General features: G+C 36.4%; 1 protein-coding gene across 4 annotated transcripts in view; it reads left to right on the forward strand.

The window, feature by feature from the left end:
* Window positions 1-24,244, forward strand: part of LOC127867572 (UPF0394 inner membrane protein YeeE-like) — a 57,632-nt gene that overhangs the window by 12,625 nt on the left and 20,763 nt on the right. The window contains exons 1-2 of one of the 4 annotated variants that reach the window (XM_052408847.1): window positions 1,549-1,708; window positions 14,094-14,448. In XM_052408847.1, coding sequence (XP_052264807.1) covers window positions 14,094-14,448 — 355 coding nt within the window. In that variant the 5' untranslated portion in view covers window positions 1,549-1,708. Of the gene's footprint in view, window positions 1-1,548; window positions 1,709-7,422; window positions 7,480-8,919; window positions 9,144-14,093; window positions 14,449-24,244 lie in introns of those variants that run through there. The other 3 variants (XM_052408844.1, XM_052408846.1, XM_052408845.1) reach the window with 3 other exon arrangements.

Here is a 24,244-nt window from a genome sequence, read left to right on the forward strand (position 1 = left end):
TCAAAAAGTCTCATCTCTATATCCGTTTTGCTCATATTGAATTGCAAACGCTGAGTCATTCGTATATATGGACATTTTCCCGATATGGAAACAATTTGAAAACCGCGGGAAAATCAGAAATGTTACATATACTAAAATGAAATAAATTTCTTTTAGGTATTTATGCCTCACAAATAACGTGACTATTAACTAAATAAACTATTAATATCTCCCATTTCGTTAAGGTGTTAATGAATGTACTTCTACAATTTACATATAAACGTTGAAGGCAAGATCCTTTTTTATTGTAATTCTAAAGACATGTGTATGTCTGAATTTAAGTTAAGCTAAGTTAACTTGGCATTTAAAAAAGACATCCGTATCATCAGTATGTTCATGAAAAATAAGACACGTGAAAGATACAAATGAATTCATTTACTCACAATCAACAACGACGCGTTTTGGCGCTTGCTTCTTCAAAACTGATATTCGTGGTTTAAACATCGCATGTAAAATTAAGAAGGGCACAGTTATCAAACCGGTCTTCGTTCACCGCTGGACTGTTCGCAATTAATCGACAGCAACGCTTGTGACAGATGTTGAAATTGAACTAACTGTGCCCATGACTTTATATAACGGCGATCCGTCGCTTGTGAAATACGCCGAGATTGGGCTTCGCACGCCTATTGCCTGTTGTGACCGCCGAATGCAGTTCTTGTTTCATACACCAAAATCCGAATGCGCACGCTCTGGTTTGGCGCGACTGGAGAAATACACGCTTGTCCAAAACGTTGAAACCTGCCTGAGAACTTTGGTCCCTGGTTTGTTGCAACCGTAAAACGCTTGTTATAGATCTGGCCTGTTGTCAACGAAAATGTATTCCTCGCTCCTCATTGACGCTGACGATGTGACCTGATAGCATTCCATTAAACCGGCAATGACTCGGCACTTTTCGCGCAGTTTTTACAGTTCATTCACATTTTCGCACTCGTTATCCATGTTTTAATCAGCATATTATATCGAGTGTCCGGCGGTCAGTGGGTGGTGATATGAATCGTTTGGTCGGACAGGTGACAAGAATAATATTATTATATTGAATGGATGAACGAATGAAAGCAGGACTTCGATCTTAGCCTGACTATGACTGACCTTCGCGGAATTTCATGGGCGCTGTTATACCGACCTAAACCTCATTAGACATACTAGTATGTGTGTATGATTTCTTAATGTGGCCTTGGTTATATGACGAGAATTAAAACTTATTCCCCGAGACTGGGCTATTGCGATGAGCTATTCCTCAAATCGCCTCAAACTGGGCTATGCGATGAGCTATTCCTCAAATCGCCTCAAACTGGGCTATTGCGATGAGCTATTCCTCAAATCGCCTCAACGACGCTTTGAGCGACGAAGGCTTAAACATTTAACAGACGATCCGTTATATTGTGGTGCTGTATATATGCAAACAATAAATGATTGCTATACTAAATATTCAATCGTGAGTGGCATTGAAAATTCGAGGTTAAGAGGCGCGGGTCGCTTAAGAGTGATAAGCTTATTGACGGATACATTGTAAAATAAAAATAAACAAGGGTTATGTGTGGCCTCTTTTTATAATCCGCGTTGTGGAGTGATAAGTATTTAACGACAGTTCACGTGAGACGGCTATCAAATCTCGTACACGGACAACTTTCGGCGAGCGTTGAAATCTGTCCACTGCCGCCTAAAGCGCGTGAGTCTGATTGTTCATTATAATAATAATAATAATAATAATAATAATAATAATTATTATTATTATTATTATTATTATTATTATTATTATTATTATTGTTATTATTAATTGTATTAATATTTTATGATTATTATTATTATCATTATTATTATTATTATTATTATTATTAGTAGTAGTAGTAGTAGTAGTAGTAGTAGTAGTAGTAGTAGTAGTAATAGTAGTAGTATTATTGTTTGTATTATAATTGTTGTTGTTGTTATTGTTGTTGTTGTTGTTGTTATTATTATTATTATTATTATTATTATTATTATTATATTATTATTATTATTATTATTATTATTATTATTATTCGTAGTAGGAGTAGTAGTAGTAGTAGTAGTAGTAGTAGTAGTAGTAGTAGTAGTAGTAGTAGTAGTAGTAGTAGTAGTAGTAGTGGTAGTAGTAGAAGTAGTAGTAGTAGAAGAAGTCGTAGTATGAGTATTAGTATTAGTATCATCATTATTAGTATTAGTATTAGTATCACTTTTAGTACATGTATTAGTATAAGTATTAGTACATGTATTAGTATTATCATAACATTTAACAATATTAAGCTATTGTTAAGCGAATATATCTTTCACAATAGGAATTGCAATATCAAATTTTATTCAATGTTGTATAACCTATTGAAAAAACATAACAGAGTTAAACCAATTTAGAGATAATTTCAAAGTCTAGTTGATCACAACTAAAAAGTTGCCCATTTAGATATTCGACTTCAATAAGAGTTTCGATTTATATCGGCCCCACGAATGTGAATTACGCGTGAATTAAAATTGCAACTTCTGTCCGGCTAGCGCACTAGTTTGTTGGTGCACGCTTCTCAGCATGCCGACCCGGGTTCGTATCCCTCGCGCATTTGAGTTTTGATGGTTGTTACCAAACCGGAAGTGATTGATGGCCTTAAGCCGGTAACTATTGTTTTCCCCACAGCGTTTGACCTTTCCATTGAAAATTCAAAAATTAAAAGCTTGCAGCAGCTATGATTTTATTCAAATTTATTCCCATCTTTAGTGACTCTCTAGTAAGTGACAATCACCCGAGAAGGTCTGAGATTATACGGCCTCACGAACCACATATTGTATGCATGGTTCAGATTTTTTTTTAATATAGTTCATATCCATACGGAAACATTGATAATTAAAAATGTTGTTGTTGGTGTTGTTTTTAAGCGTTAAGTTTTTGAATACATTTACATGTATATGGGATATTTATCCTTATTTTGTGTGTTTACTTTCTTGTATGCCCGCCTGAATCGGTGGTTCAGTCGATACTAGAAAGGAAACGATCAAGGAGATGAAAGTTCGATTACATTTGAGATCCTTTGCTTTCAATTGATGAAGTATCCTTGAACAGACCGGATTTGCCGAACAATAGACTTTAGTTGTACTTTACAAACAAGGGTTTTTGCAATGTATTTATTGATTATCCTATTAATCGCTGGTTTTATTTACCATCCAGATTTAAGAAGAATATATTCACGTGTTCTAATCAATATGGTCTAAGGTCTAAGTTTGCTCACTTGTTGAAAGTTCAAAGCGGTCACGTTTTGTTGCGTAAGTTATAATTCCTCATGTTTGTCCACGTCATTATTTAAACATGTTCTTTTAGAGATAGAAATGTGCTACAACACGTTTGGAAGCGGGCGGTGTTTCCGACGCATGTTAAGTTGTTGTTGTTTATATAAAACAATAAGGACAAATAATAAGGGCCAACCATGCATGTAAAAAAGCTAACTTAGCATTAAAATTACATAACATACAATGGTCAGATTAATCGCCGTAGCTCATATCTTAAAGGGGCCTTTTTACAGATTTTAGCAGGATTTGAATTTTGTCATAAAATCTTTTATATTGATAAATGTAAGCATTGGATCTAAAAGCTCAAGTAAAAAAAAAAGAATAAATTTAAAGAAAGAGTAATCCTCATCAGGGCTCGAACTACTGACCCCTTGAGTAAAAGTCTATCGCCTAGACCACTCGGCCATCCGTGCTCATACAATGAGTGATGTATTGTATACTTAATATAAGTAATCCTCGTAGTATCACAAATTTTAAACGCTTTACAATTTTCAGGTTTTAAAATCGTCAAAAGATGCATAGGGCATGGTAAATGTTCAGCATTACTGTTTCAGCTGTTTCCGCTCAAATATATGCGAAAATGTGCGAATCTGAAACACAGTTTTTTAATTTTGTCAATTTACTAAAAAGTGGAAAGGCCCCTTTAAGGGTTTACAGGCCACGAACAGAGCTGTTGAAAACGACTGACTTTGGCCAGTACATGGCTTTTTACATATGTCATTTTGATATCTTCAAATGGGAAAAACGTAAACTTTCTTTTGAGGAACAAAATATTGATTACAAGATATTGCATATCAGAACGCATGCGCTCACTGGAATACTAACAATTTGGTCGTAACCATACATGACCCAGTTCCCACGACTAAGTAACAAGTGGGAACGACGTAACAAGTTCGTGGGAGCGACATAACTAGCTCGTGGCAACGATTCAGTAAGATGTGGGAACAGCTTAGTGAGAACGCCCATGCCTAGCGTCTGGAAAAAAAAGGCCTTTGCAAACAGCGTAGACCCAGCTGAGACGCCGCATGATGCGGCGTCTCATCTGGGTCTGCGCTGTTTTCTTAAAGGAATTTCGGTAAGAAATATTCTGAATATCGAAATAAATATACTAGACATCCCTAATTTTGGAAATAAATTGATCCAATTTAGAAGGATTGGTGAGTCCACTAGGCATAACTGGGTTAATGGCGTGGACTTTATACATGTAATAAAAAGGAAACACTTGTGACCGAGATAACTAACTCATAGCATCAACACAATTTACCAATCTGAATACACGCAGTCTGAAAAGCTAATTAGGTGATTAAAATGTTTGTTTCTTTAAGTGTCATCCTCGCTATAAATGATTGTACAGCTTGACTTATGAGACGTTACTAGCTGCTCGATGGGCAGAACGTGTCCCGTGTAGGGCTCAAACCTCCCGCTCCGTAGGGGATCGCATTAACCACTTGGCCAAGCAGACGGTTTGAAAAGCATTTCAAAACGCGAATCTGTTCGAAATATGTCAGCTTCGTTTGTATCCGTCACTTGCGTTCAAACAACGTGTTTCGTAATAAGCTAACTCACCACTTTAAGCGAGATTATACGATTGTTTATATGTGTTAAATTGTAATATATTTATAAAATATTTTACAATAACACATAATAGGCAAGAAAAAAATACATTGGAGACGAATTTCATAAAATGCAGAAAAGACAAATTAGTGCCCCGAGCCGATTCCTACAATAACCGAAGTATTCGTCTTTTTAGTTAGTGTTCGTGTGTCGTATGAATAGATATTGTTGCTGGAATTTAAAATGAATCGTTAAATTAAATTGAGATTCACATCGTAAATTAGACTGTACAGACATTTTCGATTTCAGAATTAAATATCTGGCTTATTTCGCATTTTTTCTACACTGTTCTTCTTAACTTTTATTTTAATTTATATTGAAATATATGTTTAATACGTTTTTTACACATGTTATATAAATTAATAAATATTTGACAAAATCGTATAATCTCGCTTTAATGATCTAATTCAATCGACTTGTTATATCGTTACCGCGAGTTAGTTTACCTGTTTCCACGAGTAACGAAGTCGTGCCCATGAGTAAGCCTGGCCCCTACCACGGCGTCTCATCAGGGTCTGCGCTGTTTGCGTAAAGGAATTTCTGTAATATAGAAATACATATACTAGACATCCCTTATTTTAGAAATAAATTGATCCAATTTATGCCACTAGGCATAAATGGATCAGAGCTAGGCGTGGATTGTATTGCGCTCTACATTATGATTGTTTTGTTGTTGTTGTTGTTTTGGAAACTGTGAAATACAAATAATTTAATTTACGTTGAATCTATAATTAGTTCATGTCACTTAAAAACAACTAATAATATCACATATAACATCTGCATTTTTGTACATTTAAATAGTACATGTCAACTGGTTTCAACATTTTTTATCGTTGCTTATAGATTGGAACAATTACCAGCTTGAAAGATTTCGATCTACTATATTAAATTGTCTGCATTTCTTTTTATAGATTTTGTACGGTCAAATTGACATTTTAAAAAATAACGCTGTGTCATTAGGCCATTTTAATTTGATCACAAGTTTAGCGCCCTTGGGCTCGATTTTTTTCCAGACGCCTGTAAAACACAGACACACGTCAATTGTGTCAATATGAACTAAACAGCTTTGGAATACAATAAAATCTAGGAAAATAGAACACATTAACATAAAGACCCTTTATACCAACGTAAACGTTTGTTTGCCTTTTCTTACCAAGTTTATAGTTTCGAAAAAATATCTGAGACGTAAAAGTTTTGTATTGGCCTTAATACTTGTAAACGTGAGATTCTAATGCCAAACTATGCACGTTAATTGGCCGTCGTCGCCAATATTTGTAAAACATAACAAATGACCCGTGTAGTTTTCATATGATATTTTATGAAATGATTTAAAATCAGGTCATTAATTTAAATTAGCTCTCCGTAAAATAAGAATACGACTTTTCAATTTGTCCACACGGGTCAAGTGATCAAACGGGTGTCAAGGTCGTTTTTTTATAATGGCGATATGTCATATGAATTTAACACCAAGGGTTGTTCCAGTTTGTCTTAAAGGGGCCTTTTCACAGATTTTGGCATGTATTGAAGCTTGTCGTTAAATGCTTTATATTGATAAATTTAAACATTGGGCATAAAAATCTCCATTAAAAAAAAAACAATAATACAATTCAAAAAAGGAAAAAAAAATAACTGGGCTCGAACCACTGATCCCTGGAGTCCTGTAGTAAAAAGACTCCCGCTTAGACCACACGACCATCCGTGCTCATGCTATGAGCCGATGTATTTTTTACTTATATAAGCAATCCTCGTTGTTTCCCAAAATATAACGACAACAACAGAACTCTCCAAATTATTAAATCGTTTCGCGTTGCAACGCTTTATAATTTTCAGGTTTTCAAATCGTCAACAGATGCATATAATGAATATTTAAGAGCATGGTTAATGTTCAGTATTACTATTTCCTCACAAATATCATAACTTAAACGAAAATTTGCGAATCTGAAACAACATTATTTAATTTTGTCAATTTACCAAAACGTTAAAAGGCCCCTTTAATACGAAGCGAAGCCTTTTTCACTGATATTCGTAATTTAGAAAAATGTACTTTAATGGATTCAATAACAAAACTGTTATATTTAAAATAGTTGAGATTAAAACATAAAAAGATGAAAATAACAAACGTGGATGCCTTGTGTTTCGACACGGGACCATAGCGGCAAAATACCGACGTCGATTTGAAATTTTTAGCGAGGCATCATTTGCGGTGTCATTGAGTTTTATACAAAAAATCGGTAACCAGAAAAAAAGACGGCTGTTTGTGGAGAGCATGTGAACGGATCTGATATATGCATACGAACATATGCACATACGACGTATTGCGTACAATACCATGCTCCTTTGTCACATTCATGAATCGGTTGCGACCATGAGTCGTTCAAAATTAGTTTTGTATCCCCTAGGCAAACCGAACTAAATGTGTTTGCCCAAATAAACTTTTTGTTGGTATTCCAGATCGAGTAATATTTCTTTTTTTTTCAGAAAGTCACTTAAATAACAATGAAGTGTTTGATCAAGTTATCTTCATTCGACCTTATATCGGTAATTTAATTATATATCAACTAAAATTAACTGAAGAAAGCATGTAAAAAAGACGTCTGAAAGATTCTGCATTTCATTGCATGTTCTTATAAATTAATTATCATAACAAATGCAAAGGGATATAACAGTTTAGCTGACCCACCAACCCTGGTTATGATAGTACAAATAATGACTACTAGTATTTCTGTTTGTCTCTTCCAATCGTCTTCTGCTTGCTTGTCAGGTCAATCTGCATTACGTTTCAACGTTCTGAATTAATAAAACCAACTTTTGCCACAGGAAATGTAACTGCTTTTGTTAGACCTTATTGTTTCAACGGCATTTCTTTATTTTCGTCGCACGGACCTCAACTTCTGGCGCGGGGCAAGCACTGAAAAGTTTGTTCATACTTATTGAGTTTTTCATCTGCATTAATAATAAACAACAGTTTTTAGTTAATTTGCGAATGAATAAAATTATATCATGGCATAAACCCGAATGGTACAATATGTATTCACATCTGGTTGCAATTAAGCTGAGTGGCATTTAGTAAATGCGTACATACGTGATTTGCTCATAACTGAATATGGCAACAGACGCATCTAGTGTATAACGAAAAAAATCAAGTTATTAAAAAAGCCGAACTTCTGAAAACGGAACATTTACTTTAGCTGGCCATTTTACAATTTCTACCCACGATTGTAACCTATTTTTATAAACACTTAATAACGCGAAAGTGTTGCGAATCGCCTGTGCAGGAATTGTGATTTACCGTGAAAATCTTATCACTGAACGATTTTAAACGATTTTTTAAAGCGTCATCTTTACTTTGTACCTACGGTTAAGTGAGTTTTTCAAAAATCAAACCACTACCGGAGTAAGGTTATTACGTGATTGTCATCACGTGTTTTCATATAAAATACAATATACAAATGTTGACAGCATCTAAAAAATATGTATTCCGTATTACATAAATCGAATTCGTGAAAACAAAACTAGTTCATACAAAAACCACTGGGTAAAGTTTGCGATAGAGGTCTAGTCGATTGAGGGGAATGGATTTGGTAGAAAAGCTAGAAAATACACTAATCAAAATTTGCTAAGGATCACTTTTTACTTTTACATTATCTTCAATTTTGTATAACGTTAATTTTAAATTGTTATTTTGCAGGTTTTGGTATTAGAATGTGTGTTTCATTTTATTTTGATGTATTGATTTATCATTGATGCGTGACGCTGGCTGAAATTAGAATAATTGCGAACACGAAATAATTTTGATTCGAAAGTTGCTTACTCGGCCATGTCCCGTTATTAATCCCCATCAAGCATGACAGTTATAAAACACGTCCTTAATCAAGACTGATGGTACGTGACGGTAGAATAGTTAAATCACCTCGATGACACGGCAAAATACCCTATAACAGTATCGGTAACTTTTGGTCGCATAAACAATTACCATAATGGGTTATTTAAAACGTGTTATCGTGTAAGGTGACACAGCAATAACTAACATCGTGTACATGTGACACATACATTATACTGTGAGTCGATATAACACCGAATGTGGATCACATATTTGTTGTTATTGTTGTTTTACCGGGAAGTTATTTGTTAAGAAACACAGGAGTATGTCAAACAAATGATATTATTTTTGATCATACATCGGTACAACGACACATTTCAAAGTAAGTGCTTTTTGCCTTTATAAATATATGGACATCATAATATTCATATCGTTTACTGTAAATGTAAACAATAAATTATTACATGAAATTGAATAATTACTTAACTTTTCGTGCACTGTAACTAAGATGTTGCCATCGATACGCGCTGTCGTTTGTATTGCAGATATATGTGTAGATGTCCGAGTTTGCCGTTAAAGAGACAAGTTCCCAATTTTCTGTTTAATTTTGAACGATGGCACTGCATGCGTCAACTTATTGTAACGAAATAGATCGACAGACGCAAGCAAGGGAGCTGTAAGGCTCAATATCAAAACGCGATAAATATTATATTAAATATGGTTCCTTAAGTAGTTCAAACCGGTAACCGCCCCAACCTCTTGAGCAAAATTTGATTACCGGTAATCATTATTCGTATTTATTATCCCCTGCCATAGGCAGAGGGATATAGAATTGGCGTACGTACGTCCGTCCGTCCGTACGTACGTACGTATGTCAATCCGTCCGTTCGTCCGTCTTCCTGTCAAAAACAAAATGTTTTGGATATCAATTCAAAGAATTCGTTTGTGTAAATACATATCGTCTTTAAAAAAGTAACAGCATTGTTTTACATGTGGTCAGAAATTCAGCTGTTGAGAGACATAATTATACCAAAACTAGACCCGTTACATCATTCCAAACGTTACAAACACTCTCGAATTTTCTCATCTGTTTGTTAAACTTCTGGAAAATCAGCCAATAAATTTGAAAAAAAAAATCAATTTGTCGAAAATGACTCTTTACAAAACATGACGCAAGGGTAACAAGTTCACTGCATGTTTCCTGTTGACGCGATACATAGAGGTTATTTTAAAGCAACATTGACCTATCTACATTATTTATAGAAATTAGATATCAAGTTTGTTAAAATGACAAAAGCATTAAATTCGTATAAGGACCAATCCATGTCAACGGGTGTGATGACGCGCGGTACGGAAACGTTACTTAATATTTACTTTAGATTTATAGTGTATTTTTACAGACGCGTAGTTTTTAAAATACTGTACTATTGTTCAATGAAAAATAAAATGGTTGAACGAAAAACAACAACTGAAAAATCCCCAAACGGAGTTTGAAACTGCCCAAAATGATATGTGTTTAATTGAATTTGTGGGATTTGCGTGTTTTGTTAGTAGAAGATGATCAGAGAGTTATATATTAGTAGTTAACCGTGTGTTGTATAAAAGTGGTGCGTGTATTTACACGTATTTGTTTTAAACAAATACTGTTATATGTTTATTATAAAAAGATGCATCATTATTAATGACCTTATCATCAAACTGTTTATTGTGAGAATTTAATGATTTTATATGACATTCTTCAAGAACAATAACACATGTGTCAAATAAGAAGAATTATTTACGGTGAATCAAAATGTAAATTATTATATGTGCGCAAGTCTGATTAATATTAACATTTCAAAAACTTTTTGAAAATGAGAAAAATATGTTTGGGAACATATTGAATTCAATAAAAAAAATTAAGACTCGAAATGTAAAGAGCGAAGGAACAATTTTCTGCATTTCTGTGTTGAGGAAAGTACACTTTATTTTCTACATGGCGACAGAATTCCAGTCCATGAATTATATTTTGAATTGACTTGCATCACTACCATGTCTGCTACTTACATCCGGGTTATAATCAACGGATACGTGTCCTTTAGTATTGTGTTGGTTTGTAGAAATCCATTGTGTTACAAGAGATCCGTTACCGTTGCTCTATTAACCCATGTCCAGATATCAAATTGAGCATCGCGTTACTTCAGTTTATCATGACTTTGGATCGCTATGACATTGACAACAAAGTTATACTTGATTCCCTTTTTACTAAAGGTATCGGTAACACAGTTATGTGTGTGTGAAAGATCAAGACGGGCATGGACCATTGTCGGAAGTTCTAATTCCCGTACCATAATGAACAATCAGTTTGTGAAGCCTTCTGGTTCGCGGATCAAAAGTCTCTATACCGCTCAAAATCAACGAAAATTTCGTTAAGTATTTCGTAAAATAAAGTTAACACCTTAACAATCAGTGTTTCTTATAGCAATAGCCGAAATTTCAACGCTAGATGTGGTATGATTACATAGATTTTTGTAGATACAAAATGCTCGTTTTTATTTATTTGTGGCCACAATTAATTTCCGCGAAAATATCTATTCATACGACACACGAACACCATATTAGTGTTCATGTGTCGTATGAATAGATATGCAAAACAATAATAAAAACGAGCATTTTGTATCTACAAACATATATTTTACCAGACCACATCTGGCGTTGAAACTTCGGCAATTGCCATAAGGAACACTGATTTTTAATTGGTAAAGTTTATTTTACGAACAATTGTACGAAATTTTCGTTGATTTTGAATAGTAATGTTATTTTAAGAGTCCCAATACAATGTGTCGGGTGTTTTTATTATTCAGTTAGAAAGTGCCGCCTTATTTACGAAGCACGTTGGTGAAAAACACGACCGAAGACAAATTAATGCTGAACGCTTGGATGCAAATTAAACGACACGTTCTAGTTGTCCATCACGTGCATCCGGGAATGGTTGATTCCGGTATTTGTTTTGGCGTGCGAACGTGATGGAACGGTTGACTGCGTTTTGCAGACTCACCCTTTGAACGCCGTTGATATGTGCGAGTGTCATGTTTCCGCTGCCGTTTGACTATTCTGTTAACCAACAAGCGTTGCGAATGTAATTGATTTAAATATTCATTTGATACGCTATCATATGATACGCTATACACATATATACACATTTTTTCTCAATTCATCATCGCTTTCTTGAGATTTGTGTCTGCTACTTTTTTTATCGATTAACATTAACGTGATACTGTTTGCAATGGCATGCATTTTAATTAACCCATTTATGCCTAGCGTCTAGAAAAAAGGCCTTTGCAAACAGCGTAGACCCAGATGAGACGCCGCATAATGCGGCGTCTCATCAGGTTCTGCGCTGTTTTCTTAAAGGAATTTCTGTAAGAAATATTCTAAATATAGAAATAAAAATACTAGACTTCCCTAATTTTAGAAATAAGAAGGATGGGAGAGTCCACTAGGCATAAATGGGTTAATAAACGCGGAAATGGTATCATGTGGGATACTATAATAAACTGAACTGTTCAACAGAAAGTATTTAGATACATTACGTTAATGGTAATAGAATAATGAAAATGTTCTTTATCTCGTTTATAATTTAAAATAATTTTAACAAAAAGAGCGCGTCAACTGTTACTGAATTGCAAGCGGCGTGCATTAAATCCGTCGCACAAAACGTGGGCTTACAGTAAACGTCGACGGACGCTTACGTCAGGTATTGAGAGTCGCTTCCGGCGGCTGGTATATTGAAAATATTAGATGTAAACGGTCTTTTCTAAGCCTTATATAAAGGAGTATTGGTCGACCACGTTAAGCCGTGATGAGCATGGTTTGTTAGTTTAGTGTGCCGGAAGCGTTTTTCCTCTTTCAGAAAAAGCGATTCTTTATAATTTAAATTACCACATCGAGGCACTTTCGCCTTTTTAAGCGAACGGATAGTGGTTGAATAACTTGTGTTTCGATCGGCGTTGTTTTTATTTTACTAAAAGTTCATGTTAGTATTTCCGGTGTTGTTTGTTAATATTGCGTCTTATTCTTTTAAGTACGATTAATCTATATCGAAGTAAATGAGTTAGGAATATTTCACTTCAATTATGCATGCGTGAATCTAATCCATATGGCGCTCTTATATAAGCTTTTGGCATGTATTTCAGTTAAGAATGCTTTTTTATTTTGGAAGAAATGTAACGAAATAAATTGCATGTGCTCGTTGGTCGGATTAGTCGAGACCAACAACTTGTTTAAGGTCGTAAACGGAATGATGCCAACTTTATACAAAATGGTCACGAAACTGATTGTAACTGCATGAACGCACGCCTTGTTGGGTGCTTATTGGCGATAGTTCTTTCGTTCTTGTGGAAGCATCGACATTTATGCCAATGACACAATTTCAACATTGGATAAGGAGCGTTTTCCGTTTGAGGTGGTTTCTTGAATGCCAGTAATGTTCAAAGTGAATTGGTGTGATTTGCGCGTGTTGTTGATGGAAAATGATTAGAGAGTAATATGTTCGTAGTTTACATTTTGTGTATAAACAATGTGCGTGGATTAACATACATTTGTTAAAAATACGTTAAAATTTTTGTTTTAAAGGGTTAATTATTGTTAATCACCTTTAAAAGGTGAACTTGATGATATTGTATTATATTCTAAGAGAACATAAATACTCGTTTCAAATGAAAATAATTATATCAGCGAATCGAATTGAAAATGGCTATATGCGTGTGATTCATATTTGAATGTCAAACACTTTTTTGAAAATGGAAAACATCATTGTTAAGAACTTAACCCATTTATGCCTTGCGTCTAGAAAATAGGCCTTGGCAAACAGCGTAGACCCAGATGAGACGCCGCATGATGCGGCGTCTCATCAGGGTCTGCGCTGTTTGCTTAAAGGAATTTCTGTAAAAATATTCTAAATATAAAAATAAATATACTAGACATCCCTAATTTTGGAAATAAATCGATCCAATTAAGAAGGATGGGAGAGTCCACTAGGCATAAATGGGTTAAATTATATGAACAATAGATTGACGAGCCCTTTGGTTTAAAAGAAGAAGAGCAAGGAAAATGTTCCATTTATTATAAAATGACAACTTATTTTATTAAGAGAATTTATTTTTATTACTAAGCGGATAATGTAAATACTTTTTTCATAACGAGAAGACAACTGACCAATACAAAATACCAGCATTCTTGTTTTGGACTTAAAAATGTTTAATTAAATATAATAAGCAGGATGATTTATATTCGCATAGAATAAAAACTACCAAACGAAACAAAATAGCTGGTCAAAACTGTTGTATTGCAGATGAACCTGCGACAGAGGAACGTAGGTACCGGAAATAGCGTAGACAACTCAGCAAACACGATGAGCGATCCAATATCCAACGGAAACAAGATAAAAGACGTCGGCATATTGCCGTACATTACACCAGAAACAGACCGACACACCATTTCGGAAAAGATCGGAAGCCATGGTATCCATGGTAACAAGTCGCCCTCCATTTCCTCTCTGGACAGCAACGCGCCCCTCGTTTCAGACGTCGATGACGAAGCGGATGTCGGCTGCTGTGAAAGCGAGAGTAACGCATGTTTGGCGGGAAAGTTTTTTATCTGCATCGCGTGCGGGATTGTGTTCGGCATCATGTTCGTGAAGAGTAGAGGTAGGTTTAAACAATATTACCTATTTATGCCTAGCGTCTAGAAAAAAAAGGCCTTGGCAAACAGCGTAGACCAAGATGAGACGCCGCATAGTGCGGCGTCTCATCAGGGTCTGCGATGTTTGCTTAAATGAATTTCTGTAAGAAATATTCTAAATATATAAATAAATATACTAGACATCCCTAATTTGGAAATAAATTGATCCAAATTGGAAGGATGGTAGAGTCCACTAGTCATAAATGGGCTAATTACGTCCATTTATGTGTATGTTCCCTCATGCTTACGTATTTTAATCGGACCCAATCGTCTGTACTTTGTCCACCCGTCCGTTTGCTCGTTCGACCAAGGTTAAAGTAAGACCAACATTTTGAATAACATGGATCACAGCTCCCATAAATCTTGAACATTTTACTACTGGTAATATGTGCGTTGAGCTAAAGTTGCCATAAGCTTTTGTAGAGCCGCCATTAAAACAACGAATGACTTAGGGAACATAAATTCATTTGCAGTTTTACGGCAAGTACAAGTGGAGAGTTGACCATGTTTATAATACATATACATGTATACACATGTACTTGTATCTGAAAAACATTCACAATCTGTAATTACACACTTACCCGGTTGTTAGATTCAATGTATTATGACTGTTATTGCATTCGTGTAAGTTAGCCTCATTACTTTAATGGCAGTCACTTCGAACGTTTCCAGATATTTTGCGCGAAACGCGTTTCGGTGAAATAAAAAAACTTTATAGCGGTTCCCATACGCGGAGATCTGGGTAAAAAGCCTTTGTTGTGTAAAGGTTAGAGCATAGGCTTACCGCTAGAGGTCCCGGGTTCAGATCATGCGACAGTCAAAATTTTGCTTTAAAGTTTTTTTCTTGCTTTTATGATTATTTGGACTAAACCAAATACCGAAGTGTTGTAAATAAATACATTAACTAAATTACGCACTTTTTAATATTGTCTGTCGGCATGGTCGAACGAATATATTCTCTTGAATCTATCTACATAGTTTAATGATATGGTAAGGTTTCGATGAGTCGGTGCGATGTTTGATTGCATTGGGTTCCGTAAGATGTTGTCCATAACCAGATTTTGCCTGCGCAGACTTATATTTATTAAAAAATGACGTACTTATCGATTTTCTTTTATTGGTTAATGATTGTTTTTATTTATGTTACATACAACTTTTATTACCTCGTGGAAAACTACGTGATTAAAGAATGAATCGCTGTTACATCCAAATATGTACAGTTTTGTTTCTTTGTCAATTATTTGACGCATTTGTTTGTTCGATTTTAAACTATGCTTCGAAAGTCTGGGGCTATACTAAATCTAAGGAGCTTGAAAGAATACATTTGAAATTTTGCAAACGATTATTAAAGGTTAGACTTAACACATGTAATGCATGTGTTTATGGTGAACTGGGCAGATATCCCATGTATAAACACAGATATGTCCCTATCATTAAATATTGGTTTAAGATATGTAGATCTGAAAATATCATTATTAAAACCATATATATTTTGGCCGTCTCAGATTATCATAAAGGCTGTCATAATTGGATATTTAATGTTAAAAAAATGTTTGATGATTATGGTTTAAGTTATGCATTTGATGATATAAATACTATTAATATTGAGATTAACTCATTTGTAGAGGAATTTAAACGCAGAGTATATGATAACTTTACACAGGACTGGTATAGAACGTTAAATAACAGTTCGATGTTAGATGTTTATCGAAATTTTAAAATCAATTTTGAATATGAGTCCTACTTAGACATTTTACCAAGAAGTATGAGATACTTTTTCACCAGATTAAAATTGTCAGCCCTGTCGGACCGTATTTGGTACAAAAACGAATATGTACAAGTTTGTACCATATTCGGCCGAATATGGTACAACTGTCTAATTGTACCATATACGTATCTGCAGTTTTGGGGTAAAATGCCTGACCGAATATGGTACAAACTTGTACCATATTCGGATGAAAAATGTACCACATTCGTTCCGAATATGATACACACTCATCATCGTAATCATCATCATCATCATCATCGTTATCTCATCATCATCACCATCATCATCATCATCGTTATCTCATCATCATCATCATCATCATCATCATCATCATCATCATCATCATCATCATCATCATCATCATCACATCAATTATCAACACCCCAATGATCATCATCGTTGTTATCTTTACCAACACCACCATCATCATCACCATCAAAACCAACATCATCATATCCATTATCATGATCGTAATGGTGATCACAAAAGTTTTTTTTGTGATGATAATGACAGCGATGTTTTCGGTCGATAATGAGGATGTTGTGATGATGATGACGACGATGAGAATATCATCATCATCATCATCGGCCAATAAACATCGCCATCATCATCATCACAAATATGTTGTTATCATCATCATCATTATCATCATCGTCGGCCGATAAACATCGCCGTCATCATCATCTAAAAACTTATCATCATCATTATAACCATCATCATCGTCCGATAAACATCGCTGTCATCATCATCCCAAAACGTTTGTTATCATCATCATCATCATCATTATCATCATCATCATCATCATCATCACCACAATCATCAAACCCCAATCATCATAACCACTGTCATCATCATCACCACCACCATCATCATCACAATTTTTTTACCATCATCATCATCACAAATGTTTTGTCATCATCATCATCACATATTCATTTTACATTTTGTATTTTATAATTTGTTTCATTCAAGAGATTCAACAAACTTGTACTTTTTTCATTTATTGGTATACTGACAGGATTTTTCAAAGTAATATTGAAGAACATAGAACAGCATTTACATTTTAATCCAACTGTAGCATTTTGACAAGACATAATATACATATATACATTCATTTTAGTAGCAGCCAAAATATCCCAAATGTGCTTCGTAAAAAGTTACCAGTAAATGAGCAAATGACAACAAATTTCCGGTAGAAGAACATAATCATCAATCACAAAAATAACATAACAGGTTTCCAAACACCGATATACATGTATATTTCACCTGTAATGTCTGTACATGACATCTATGATATCATACCAACCGATTCCACTAACACGCAAACGCAGCCATGCGTTTGCCCATTTTGGCCCCTTGATGATTTCTTTTATTGCCGAAATAAGACCGCTGTTTCTGCCCGCTCTTGTTAATAGGAAACGAACGCTAACAGGATTTCTGTTACTAGTATCTAGTCCAATATCCGGCCGAATGTAAATTCTAGGTGTTTGCAAACTCATTGACCTTATTAAATCTCTAAAGGGTTTGCCGACCTTCGCCAACACAAACTGGATTGACGGGTTTGATTGTATGCAGAACTTAAAAATTTCAACTTGAATGTGAAGTGGTAACATCAGAAATGGAAAAGTCGTTCGCTTCTGTGCCCTCCTATTGTTTATCATATCTTAAAGCTCTTTCAGGGCTGAACACACAGAGACGTCACCGTTGTCGCCAGAGTCACCGTTGTCGCCGGAGTCACCGTTGTCGCCAGACGCAGCGTTGTCGCCGGAGTCACCGTTGTCGCCGGAGTCACCGTTGTCGCTGGAGTCACCGTTGTCGCCGGAGTCACCGTTGTCGCAAGAGTCACCGTTGTCGCCAGACGCAGCGTTGTCGCCAGATGCAGTGTTGTCGCCAGACGCAGCGTTGTCGCCGGAGTCACCGTTGTCGCCAGACGCAGCGTTGTCGCCGGAGTCACCGTTGTCGCCGGAGTCACCGTTGTCGCTGGAGTCACCGTTGTCGCCGGAGTCACCGTTGTCGCAAGAGTCACCGTTGTTGCCAGACGCAGCGTTGTCGCCAGATGCAGTGTTGTCGCCAGACGCAGCGGTGTCGCCGGAGTCACCGTTGTCGCCAGAGTCACCGTTGTCGCCAGACGCAGCGTTGTCGCCTGACGCAGCGTTGTCGCCAGACGCAGCGCTGTCGCCAGAGTCACCGTTGTCATACGACTGTTCTAAGCGTGATATTATGTCCTTGTACACGCGTTGATTGATACGGATACTAACGTAATGCATGCCAAATCCTTCTGGGAAATACCCCAATGCAATTGTTCCAACATCACCATCGAACTTTCCATCTGCTGACACAATTGATGAGTGTTCTAGTCCTCGGGTAGAAACTACCAGGCACTGCAAATTATATTCTCTCATAAGTGCAATGAGCGTGAGGTTGTCGCCGTATGTCCCATTCTTAGACATATTCTTAACGTATTCATCAAATGTTTCATCATAGACAAAAGTTTCATAGAAATATCTGTTTTCTACAATGTGATGGACTGCTTCCTTACGTAAAGCATCTACGTCTTTGTATATACCAATTTTACCAAGTTGATGCGATATAGCAGCAAATTGACAATTTCCATCCGGATTTGGGTCCATGGCAATATTCACCCCATCCAACAACTGCAGATTTTCATGGTGTGTTAAAACATGATAGTACTTAGTTCTGTGATTTTGTTTCTCTGAGCGGTTCTGTTTTAATGAATGTTTTTTAATTTTTCGTTGTTTCTCTAACGCAACAGTTAGGCTAGTCATGTTTTCGACCCCAACCGATTTGCTTACGAATCCAAGTTCGGGTTTGTTCGGTACTTGAAATGACACGATATAAACACCATTTCGTTTTACTTTTTCTACCTTGCCTTCGATAACATATCTTTTGGTTGGCACCCTGGATTTTCGAAAGGGATAGCGAATTAATACTGTCTCTCCTACTTTGTACTTGCTTGGGGAAGTTGCGTTTTTCAACAGCGACCTGTAAGCCTTTTTATTTGCTCGCCGTATGGTTTTCTTTATTTCACGAGAACTATGACGTTCTTTGGTAAAAACATGACTTCTTCCGTAGTAGGCTTCAAAGGGCGTGAGACCCCCAAGAACTCGTTTGAAACTTGTGTTTATGGCATAGGCTAAATCTTGAAGCCCTTCGACCCAGTTAAATCCACGTTTACTTTTTGTTGCAAATAGAATCTTGGCCTTTATAACACTGTTTGACCTTTCACACTTGCCCTGTGATTGAGGATGATACGGCCTACTATTGATCATTTTGATGTTGTACTTGTTCAACAAAAGTTTTATACTAGGGCCTTTAAATTCCAGTCCGTTGTCACATTGGATGATGTCAGGGGCAAGGTTAACCATCAACACGTCCTCTAATACCTTTGCAACTTCACGCGAACTCTTCGTTTTCAGGGGTTTTGGCATAACGTACCTAGAATAAACGTCCACGACTTGTAGAATATAACTGTATGTGGACCCCTTGTAGCTAACACTTTGATTTTTCATGTTAATTATGTCAATCTGCCATCTTTTGCCTGGTTCCTCTTCTGTAATTGTCTTTGGCTTTGGCTTGTTTGTAAATCTCGGATACTTCTCATGGTAATACTTGCTATTGTACAGTATTTCAAGGATAGCTTGTTCCGAGAACCCCGTGTAATTTACTTTCAGTTTGTTGTAAATAACCCTTGCTCCACATCCTTTGTTTTCCATGAACATCTTCTCAACAAATCTAGGAAGATCTTCTTTCACAAGGACTTGCTTTCCGCCACACAATAAAGAACCCCGGTCACCAAGCTCGAAGTCCTTACGTTTTCTAATCATGGCCAAACAATTATTCTCTTCAGGTGTCCGTTTCTTCACAGGGACATCGAACGATCCGTTTAAACATCTGACAATAATGTCGTACTTCGACCTGGGCAAGCACCCTAATTGCTTCCTTTTTCTCCTAATTGCTTCCTTCATCTGAAATAATATAATAAGTTATTATACATTTATACTTCATTAGTTAATAGAGCTTGTATTGAACACCGCGTGTCGAAAACGAATGTCTCACGACATGAGCTGAGCTAAAATCACTCGTCTGATAGCTCCGCTAAAATTTACAATCCGAACTTCCGGGCAATATGCGCAATGAAAGTAGCAAGTACTTCATGTAAAGTTTCATTGAAATCCAACCGAATTCAAATTCAGGGGAAAAATAGCGGGCAAACTTATGGCGGTCAACGGACAAACGGTCTGTAGAAACCAATGCTACGTGGATGGAAGGGATATAAAGAAGGGGCCCTGGGGGCCTAGGTCGCTCACCAGAAGTCACGACTAGGCAGGGTTCGAAGGTCAAAGACCTATAAACTCCATAAAATTTAAAATGTTCAAATCTACAGATTACAGGAGCTCGATCTGATTTTGGTGGAAAATACACTTTCGAAAAAATGACTGTAGCTTAAATATTTTAGCAGTTTAGGAGTTACGCACCCGGAAGGAATGCCACGGACAATTGGATAGACGTACGGACAACTGCAAATGCACTCTGAGGGGGGGGGGCATAAAACATAAAAATCAATGCATGTTAAAACATCAATGCATATTAAGACAACTGAAAATTAAAATTATGTACAGTACTTACTGTCAAGAATTCTTTTGAAGTTTGAAGAAAGTTTGGATTTCAATTCTTTCTAGTCGAAAATCACAACTTTTCTTGCCGACCGCCAAGTCAAATATGGTTACTGACTTCTGAGTAAGACTCGTGTGCAAAATTCCCGCCTTTTTAAAGCGGCACGTTATCAAAGAAAAAATCGGAAACTTCAAAGCTTTGTCGGCTTCTCAGCAATATGACGTCGGAACGACAAATCAACTTTACAAAGTAATGTTTAGGAATACAGTCACACCTGTCTAAAGCAGCCAGTCAAACATCCTTATTTTTGGAGAGATATATTCATTTAAAAGAGCTCAAAATCTCTTAAATCGGATTTTGGTGAAAATACACTTTCGAAAAAAAAAGTTTTAAAAATTTGAAAATTGCTATTAATGATCTCCACGAAAGTATCTGGCCCGCCCGGGAATCGAACCCAGGCCGCCTGCGTGCCAATCTGACGCGCAACCGACTGAGCTAGCCGGCGAAACAGTTACACAACCAGCAAAATCCATGTAAAGTGTGGTTAGGTTAGCTGTTTCTGTTACTGCTAGTTACGACGACGACGACGACGACGACGACGATGATGATGATGATGATGATGATGATGATGATGATGATGATGATGATGATGATGATGATGATGATGATACTTTTGTCACTTCCAATATTAGGTTAATACAATGTATTTGAGTTTGAAAAAAAGTTTACACATCGGCAGACTATTTCATTTATAAAGAAATACATAATTTATGTACCATATACGTAGGCCATTTTCATTTTTATGAGTTTTTTTGGTATGTACCAAATACGTTTTGGCGAGCATAGAAAAACTTATTCCAACCGAATATGGTACAATGTTTGTACCATATTCGGTCGAAAATTGTACCATCTTCGGTCCGAGTATGGTACATTTGTACCATATTCGGCCGAATATGGTACAAATGTACCATATTCGTTTTTGTACCAAATACGGTCCGACACAGCCCATCCACTACATATTCAAACCGGTCGTTATGCAAGAGACGTTGCTAGAAATCAGCGATACTGCATGTGTTGCAATTCGACCGATATTGAAGATGAATTTCATTTTATTTGCATTTGCCCGGCGTTTAAAAACATTAGAAAAAAATACATAAAAACATTTCATTACAAAAGGCCATCTATGTTTGAATATTTAAGTTTATTAATAATAAAATAGAACATATAAAAGTATGCCTTTTTGTAAAAGAATCACTTAACGTACGAACATCTATTATTAACGCAATAATGCTTTAAATGTTCATCCTCTTTTCTTTTTTTTACTTTTTTTTTCTTTTTTTTTCTGTTGTTTTTATATATATTTAATTTGTACTCACTTCACTTTGTTAGCTAAGTAAATGATTTGTAAATATGTGTAAAACTTTGTGCCTATCACAATTGACATTGTACTGTTTTCATTATGTGTTGTTGACGATGTACATTGTACGAGTCATAATAAACTGTCTGTCTGTCTGTCTGTCTGTCTGTCTGTCTGTCTGTCTGTCTGTCTGTCTGTCTGTCTGTCTGTCTGTCTGTCTGTCTGTCTGTCTGTCTGTCTGTCTGTCTGTCTGTCTGTATGTCTGTCTGTCTGTCTGTCTGTCTGTCGTCTGTCTGTCTGTCTGTCTGTCTGTCTGTCTGTCTGTCTGTCTGTCTGTCTGTCTGTCTGTCTGTCTGTCTGTCTGTCTGTCTGTCTGTCTGTCTGTCTGTCTGTCTGTCTGTCTGTCTGTCTGTCTGTCTGTCTGTCTGTCTGTCTGTCTGTCTGTCTGTCTGTCTGTCTGTCTGTCTGTCTGTCTGTCTGTCTGTCTGTCTGTCTGTCTGTCTGTCTGTCTGTCTGTCTGTCTGTCTGTCTGTCTGTCTGTCTGTCTGTCTGTCTGTCTGTCTGTCTGTCTGTCTTTGTTGAATCGTAAACTAAACTTAAATTTTACATAAATTTTAAATTCAATTTTAAGATTTCATTTGCTTTTCTTTAAGTTGTTGCTACGTATTTAAAGCTCACAAATCAGTATCTGTGTTCGCTCCCAAAACTCTTCAGCCCTGTAAAAGGGTTTCTTATTACGTTGCTTACATATCTATGTGTACCGCTTATTTAAATATGAGTAGAAGTAACGCCTCATTATTCTAACGTAACTCATGATTTGGAATGCATGTCAGTAAGTTTTTCCCTCCCTTCATCCCCAACCCCCTTACAAGCGTAGCTCTTCGATGTTAATAGCATGCCCTTAAAAAGGCCTTGGCAAACAGCGTAGACCCAGATGAGACGCCGCATGATGCGGCGTCTCATCAGGGTCTGCGCTGTTTGCTTAAAGTAATTTCTGTAAGAAATATTCTAAATATAGAAATAAATGTTCTAGACATCCCTAATTTTGGAAATAAATTGATCCAGTTTAGAAGGATGGCAGAGTCCACTATGTATAAATGGGTTAATGACGAAATAACACCAATCATGCGCCGTTGCATATCAGAAGTAGTGATTACTTTTTAAAACAGACTGTATTTTCCATGAAACAGTCAATTAATGGATCGGTTACTTAAACTCCACCTGCCTTCATTACATTTGGTACAGATTTCATTATTTTCAGTAACACTTGTAAAATGAGGAACAAAAAAACGTGTTATGTCGAGTGTTGTGCCGCAATATAAACTGTTAAAACGCGCCCCTTCCATGTTTTCCATCTTTGCATTTCTTGTAAACCTGCTAATAATAGTTCACTTGTAATAAGAGTGTGCATGTGTGAGAGTCTGTTTTTTATTTTACTTATTCCACTTTAAATTTAACGTCTTTAAGTCCTTTTAAAGTAAGCGCTCCTGAGAGTGTCATCGTGTGAAATTGCTGAGTCATGGGTTTAAGTAATTTAGTCCCGTTCACTGGAGTATATTGATAGATACGCTGTAGTACCTGTTTGTTAAACGTGAGACGGGTCGTGCGTATCTAGTTTTCACGCTACCTTTCGTGTGTCGCGAGAGTGAGTCGGCTAATTCTTGCCCGCTACCGTTGAAAGGATGAAACTGAAATAGATGAGATTATATAGAAACACGACACAGTGGGAAAAGTGGGTTTTCTGATGAACGGAAATTTATTTGAAACGGCAGCGGTTGGAATGCAACTGAATATGCTATATCAAACGTACAAGACAACACCGAAGGAATGCACCTGCATGTAAATGCTACGATGCGAGTTTGAATAACCGCAGTTACATTTCTTCGTCGTTGATAAAGGTGGCGCTGCGATATCTCCCTTCGCAACCGGAATTTGGAAGCATATGACCTGAGATTGGTGAATGCGAACTACATGTACATGAATTAGTGATCAAAATGGTTAT

The sequence above is a fragment of the Dreissena polymorpha genome, chromosome 2 (assembly GCF_020536995.1).
Source record: "Dreissena polymorpha isolate Duluth1 chromosome 2, UMN_Dpol_1.0, whole genome shotgun sequence".
Lineage (NCBI taxonomy): Eukaryota > Metazoa > Mollusca > Bivalvia > Myida > Dreissenidae > Dreissena > Dreissena polymorpha.